General features: G+C 66.2%; 2 protein-coding genes across 3 annotated transcripts; both read left to right on the top strand.

Moving 5' to 3' along the window:
- Positions 1-185: 185 nt before the first annotated feature.
- LOC121062658 (class II histocompatibility antigen, M alpha chain) lies at positions 186-2,877 on the top strand. The gene is made up of 5 exons (XM_040542840.1): positions 186-264; positions 1,873-2,139; positions 2,226-2,507; positions 2,588-2,713; positions 2,816-2,877. The coding sequence occupies exons 1-5, from the start codon at positions 189-191 to the stop codon at positions 2,818-2,820; spliced, it is 756 nt and encodes a 251-aa protein (XP_040398774.1). The 5' UTR covers positions 186-188; the 3' UTR covers positions 2,821-2,877.
- Positions 2,878-2,981: 104 nt separating this feature from the next.
- Positions 2,982-5,515, top strand: LOC121062649 (class II histocompatibility antigen, M beta 1 chain-like). 2 transcript variants are annotated; one of them, XM_040542825.1, is made up of 6 exons: positions 2,982-3,259; positions 3,343-3,621; positions 4,630-4,908; positions 4,992-5,111; positions 5,193-5,202; positions 5,239-5,515. In XM_040542825.1, the coding sequence occupies exons 1-6, from the start codon at positions 3,196-3,198 to the stop codon at positions 5,354-5,356; spliced, it is 870 nt and encodes a 289-aa protein (XP_040398759.1). In that variant the 5' UTR covers positions 2,982-3,195; the 3' UTR covers positions 5,357-5,515. The 2 variants fall into 2 exon arrangements, with proteins under 2 accessions (XP_040398759.1, XP_040398758.1); XM_040542824.1 differs by having other exon boundaries at positions 5,193-5,515.
- The last annotated feature ends 280 nt before the right edge of the window (positions 5,516-5,795 follow it).

The following is a 5,795-nucleotide window of genomic DNA, read 5'->3' on the forward strand; positions in this document are numbered from 1 at the left end:
CACCCCCCCCCACCCCCCCCCACCCCCCCCACCCCCCCCACCCCCCCCACCCCATCCTCAGCGCCTGTCACGGCAGCCGGGCGCCCGGCCGGCGTCTTCTCCCTAGCAACCGGTGACGCGGGGGGCGCGGGGCGCGGCCATTGGCGGAGGCGGCGGGGAGCGGCGGGGCAGCGGCGGCGAGCGGCGGGATGGGGGCTGCGGGCGGGTGCGGGGCGCTGCTGGGCGCCCTGCTCGGGGTGGCCCTGGCCGCCGCCGCCACCCCCGGTAGGACGGGGTCGTGTTGGGGCCGGGGGCCGGGGGGGCGTGCAAGGGGTGTGCGTGGCCGTGGGGGGGGGGTTGGGGGGGAGGGGGGCGTCGCGCGGTCGTGCCCCGGGTGGGAGTGGGAGGAGGAGGGGGGGGGGTGCAAGTGGGAGTGCGAGGGGCTGGGGGGGCGTGGAGGGGTGTAAGTGCAGTAGTGCAAGGGGCTGTGTGCTAGTGCAAGGGGTAGCTGTGCAGTAAGTGGTGCAAGGGGTGGCTATGCAGTAGTGCAAGGGGCTGTGTGCAGTGTGCAAGGGGTGGCCGCGCAGTAGTGCAAGGGGTGGCTATGCAGTGTGCAAGGGGCTGTGTGCTAGTGCAAGGGGCTGTACAGTGTGCAAGGGTGGCTGTGAATAGTGCAGGGGACTGTGTGCTAGTGTAAGGGGCTGTGCAGTGTGCAAGGGGTGGCTGTGAAATAGTGCAGGGGACTGTGTGCTAGTGTAAGGGGCTGTGCAGTGTGCAAGGGGTAGCTGTGCAGTAAGTAGTGCAAGGGGTGGCCATGCAGTAGTGCGAGAGGTGGCTGTGCAGTAGTGCAAGGGGCTCTATGCAGCGTGCAAGCGGTGGCTGTGCAGTAGTGCAAGGGGCTGTGTGCAGTGTGCAAGGGGCTGTATGCAGTAGTGCAAGGGGCTGTGCAGTGTGCAAAGGGTGGCTATGCAGTAGTGCAAGGGGTTCTATGCAGCGTGCAAGGGGTGGCCATGCACTAGTGCAAGGGGCTATGTGCAGCGTGCAAGGGGTGACTGCACGCTACTGTAAGGGGCTGTGCGCAGTGTGCAAGAGGTGGCCGTGCATTAGTGCAAGGGACTTTGCACGGAGCTGTTTGTGCGTTAATGCGTGGGGTGTGAGCAGGACAGGCTGTATGCTAGTGCAGGGGGCTCTGTGCTAGTGCACAGAGCCATGCATGGGTTTGTCTGTGCATTCGTGCACACACGAGTGTGAGCAGGAGTGTACGCATAGCACGGCAAAGTGCTGTGGGTAGGGTGCAAGGGGGGGTTATGCACAGGGCCATGGGGTGGCCCCTTGCATAAGTAGCAGCAGCGTGTGTGTCGCTGCACAGCATGTTTTCATGCATGGTAGGCATATGCAGAGTGTGTGTGCACATTGAGTGTGAACACAGCATGTGTGCAAGGGCAGCGCGTGCATGCAGCGTGCCCACGCACAGCATGGGTGCATCCAAGCAGAGCGTGTGTGTGCATGCACGCTCTGCGTGTGTATCCCTGCACGGCACGTGCGCATGCAGCGTCACCGTGCAGCGCGTGTGGACAAGCAGACGGATGCATGTGCGCAGGGTGTCTTGTGCTCACGCGACGTGTGAGCGCGTGCCGACGCAGCGTGCACTTGCAAGGAGCACGCAGGCGGACCGAGAACCTTTGCATAGCGTGTGCATGTGCAAAGTGGATGTCCACGCAGTGCATGGTGTGCGTGCATGCACGGTGTGTGCAAATGCACAGCACGCCATGCATGCGTACTGCATACGTGGGTGCATGCAGTGCGTGCATGCAACACGACGCGCATGCATGCATGCAACACGACGCGTGTGCATGCCGCACGCGTGCCGCTGACCCCGCACCCGCACCGCAGAGCCGCCGGTGCACAGCCTGGCCGAGGTGCTCTTCTGCCAGCCGGACGTGCCCTTGCTGGGGTTGGCGCTGACCTTTGACGACGAGCAGCTCTTCTGGTTCGACGCCCCCTCGTCGCGCTGGCAGCCGCGCCTGCCCGACTTCCCTGCGTGGCCCGAGGCCACCGAGCCGCCGTCGGAGCTCGTCCGCGACACCATGCTGTGCCAGGACCTGCTCGAATTACTCACCCTCTACGCTACTCAGCATGTGCCGATGCCTGAAGCCAAGGGTAGGTGTCCCCTGTCCCCTGGTGCCACCCCTGCCGGTGCCACCCCTGCTGGTGCCATCCCTGCCGGTGCCACCCCCCTGCCGCAGGCATCCCGGTGGCCAACGTCTTCCTGAAGCGGCCGCTGGAGCTCGGCCGGCCCAACACGCTGGTCTGCATGGTGGGTAACATCTTCCCGCCCGCCGTCACCATCGGCTGGCAGCGGGACGGCGTCCCCGTCACCGAAGGCGTCACCAACACCACCTACACCCCCGTCGAGGACCTGGGCTTCGTGCGGTTCTCCTACCTGGAGATGACGCCCCGCGCCGGGGACATCTACTCCTGCATTGTCACCCGCGAGCGGGACAACACCTCCGTGCTCACCTATTGGGGTGAGTGGGGGCCGCCTTTTCGGGGGGGGGGGGTCCCACCTGCAGGGCCACCTCTGACGGCTCCCGGTGTGTCCCCGCAGTGCCGCAGGACCCCGTGCCCTCCGACGTGCTGGCCACGGCGCTGTGCGGCGCCGCCATGGCGCTGGGCATCCTCCTGGCGCTGGTGGGGCTGGTGCTGCTGGCAGCCACCCACCGACACCGCCACGGTACGTGGGGACAGACGGGGCGGGGGGGGGGGGGGGGACAGTGACCGAGGGGACACGTCCCCCCCTACTCATTTATATCCCGCCACCCCCCCCCCCTTCCAGGTTGAGAGCTCAGCGTGGGGATGGAGCCGGCGACACGTTGCAATTAAACCCGTTCGTTTGCAGCCTCGCGGTGTCGTCTGTCCTGGCGGCACTGGAGGGTGGCTTCTCCGCTGGCTCGTAGCGGGGTTGTGCCGTGCGGTTCCATGCCCTCAGGGTGGTGCCACCTGTGTCGTCGTCGTTGGCCCCCCCCTCCCCCCCCCCCCCGCACCCAAGGGTGCTGGCCCAACCCTGGACACAGTCCATTGTCCTTGCACCGCCCATGGTGATGACGTTGGATCCTGGGAAAGAAGAAAACAGGGAGGAGGAGGAGGAAGAGAAGGAGAAGGAGGAGAAGGGTGTGCACCGGGTGGTGCGGGGTGGGATGAAGGCTCAGAACCCCGATGCCGCCGCCAGGGATGTGGGTGCTGGGGGTGCTGGGGCTGGCGCTGAGCTGCCGGGGCGCAGGTAGGACGCGGGGTGCAAGGGTGGGGAGGAGGCTGCAGACCCCCCTGGGGCCGTGCCCACCCCGGTGTCCGTTCCCGGGGCAGGTGCTTTCGTGATGCACGTTGCCAGCACCTGCGCGCTGGCGGCCAACGGCTCCGAGCAGGGCTTCGACTTCACCCTGGTCTTCAACAAGAACCAGCTGGTGTGCTACGAGCCCAGCGCTCGCTTCTTCTACCCGTGCCACTGGGGGCTGCTGCACGGCGTCGCCACTGCCTTGGCCATCCTCTTCAACAACAGCACCTTGGTGCAGCGCGTCGAGGCTCGGCGCCAGGCCTGCCACGACCTGGCCCCCCGCTACTGGGCTCAGACGGCGCTGCGGCGGAGTGAGCCCCGGGGCGCGTTGCACGGGGACGTTGCACGGGGATGTTGCACGGGGCGATGCGGGGCGGCGTGGCGCGGGGCGGGGTGTCGCGCGGTGGCGTTGCGCGGGGCGATGCGGGGCGATGTTGTATGGGGTGCAGCACGGGGTTGTAGAGGGAATTGAGGTGGTTGCACGGGGACGCTGCACGGGGCATTGTGTGGGGCACTGTACAAGCAAGTTGCACGGGGAAATTGCACAGTGAATGCATGGGGACGTTGCACGGGGCATTGCACAGGGACATCGTGTGGGGAAGTTGCACGGGGACATTGCATGGGGACACTGAGTGGGAGATTTCACAGGAGTGTTGGACGGGGACATTGCACAGGGATGTTGCACGGGGCATTGTAGGGGACATTGCACAGCGACACTGCTTGGGGAAATTGCTCGGGGACATTGCATGGGGACATCGGGAGATTTCACAGGGGTGTTGTATGGGGACGTTTTAGGGGACGTTGTAGAGGACATTGCACGAGGGACATTGAACATGGGATTGACTGGGAGATTGCACAAGCAGATTGCATGGGCACGCTGCGCAGGGCGTTGTACAGGACGCCGCACAGGGAAGTTGAGCGGGAAACACACGGGGATGTTGCACGGGGACATTGCACTGGGCGTTGTACGGGACATTGCACAGGGACATTACATGGGGGATCGGATGGGATATTGCACTGGGAAGTTGCACGGGGGATTGTAGGGAACGTGCCCAAGGCATTGCACAGGGAAATTCCAGAGGCACATTGCATGGGGACGTGCAGTGGACACTGCAAGGGGACGTTGTGTGGGGTAAGGCACAGATACGTGTTGCATGGGGACACGCGGGGGACATTGCACGGGGACATTGCACAGGGAATTGACTGGGGGATTGCATAGGGGGTGTCATGGGGGCCATTGCACGGGGCCATTGCACCAGCTACCGCGTGGGGTGGGAAGGGGACCGTCCCCATCCCTGACTGTCCCCTCCCTGCTCCAGCGCCGCCCCAGGTCCGCGTTGTCCCTACGCCCCTCACCAATGTCCCTGATGCCGTCCTCCTCACCTGCCACGTGTGGGGCTTCTACCCGCCCGAGGTGACCATCCAGTGGCTGCACAACGGCGACGTCGTGGCCTCGGGGGACACCGCCAAGCTCCTGCCAGCCGGCGACTGGACCTACCAGACGCAGGTGGCCCTGACGGCCACCACCACGACTGGGGACACCTACACGTGCTCGGTGCAGCACGCCAGCCTGGAGCAGCCCCTCCGGGAGAACTGGAGTGAGCCCCGGGGATGGGGACGCGGCTGCAGTGCGCCAGGGTCCCCAGCGGCTCAGCGCACCCACTCTTGTCCCCCGTCGCAGGTCCTGGTTTGTCCCGCAAGATGACGGTGATGGTGGCGGTGGCAGCCACGATTATGACTGTGGGGTTGGTGGTCCTGGCCGCCGGCATCTTTGTCTACTGCCACCAGCCTCAGGCACAGGGTGAGGGATGGGGCAGAGGGGGTGGGACACGGGGTTGGGGACACGCTGGCTCGGGGCATCCTTCCTCATTCATCTTCTTAGGTCCACTCGGTGCTGATGCTGCTCCTGGTCCTGGTCCTGCTCCTCATCCTGGTCCTGCTCCTCATCCTGGTCCTGCTCCTCATCCTGGTCCCTGTCCTCCTGGTCCTGGTCCCCACCCGGGTCCCCACCTGGCCGAGTGGGGCCAGGCTGTGACCAAGCTCTGAATTGGAGCCCCCCCCCGCGCTGCCTCCCTCCCTCTCCAATTTGGGGTCTTGTGGGATCGCCCCCCCCCCCCACGGACCAAGCCTGGGGACACCCAATTTTGGGGGTGTGAGGGGCCGGGGGCTCGCCCCCCCCCCAAATAAACCAAGTGGGGACCCCGATGGCGTTTGCGACCCTCGCTCGGCGGGGAGCTCCCAGTGCTCCCAGTTTGGACGCGCAGAGTTCCCGGCAGGGGGCGAAGCAGAGGTCGGGGGGCGTCCCCCGGGGGTGCAGGCAGCCGTGAGCCCACGGGGGCTCGCCCACGCGGGACGGTGACAGCGGCGTGGGGCCGCGCGGCCACCGCGCTATGTCCCCCCCGACGGCGGCTCCGAGCCGTTCTGCTCCGGCAACCGGTGACGTAGGCGCGTCTCGCGGCTCTCATTGGTTGCCCGTGGGCTCCAC

Source organism: Cygnus olor, chromosome 33 (assembly GCF_009769625.2).
Source record: "Cygnus olor isolate bCygOlo1 chromosome 33, bCygOlo1.pri.v2, whole genome shotgun sequence".
NCBI classification, from domain to species: domain Eukaryota; kingdom Metazoa; phylum Chordata; class Aves; order Anseriformes; family Anatidae; genus Cygnus; species Cygnus olor.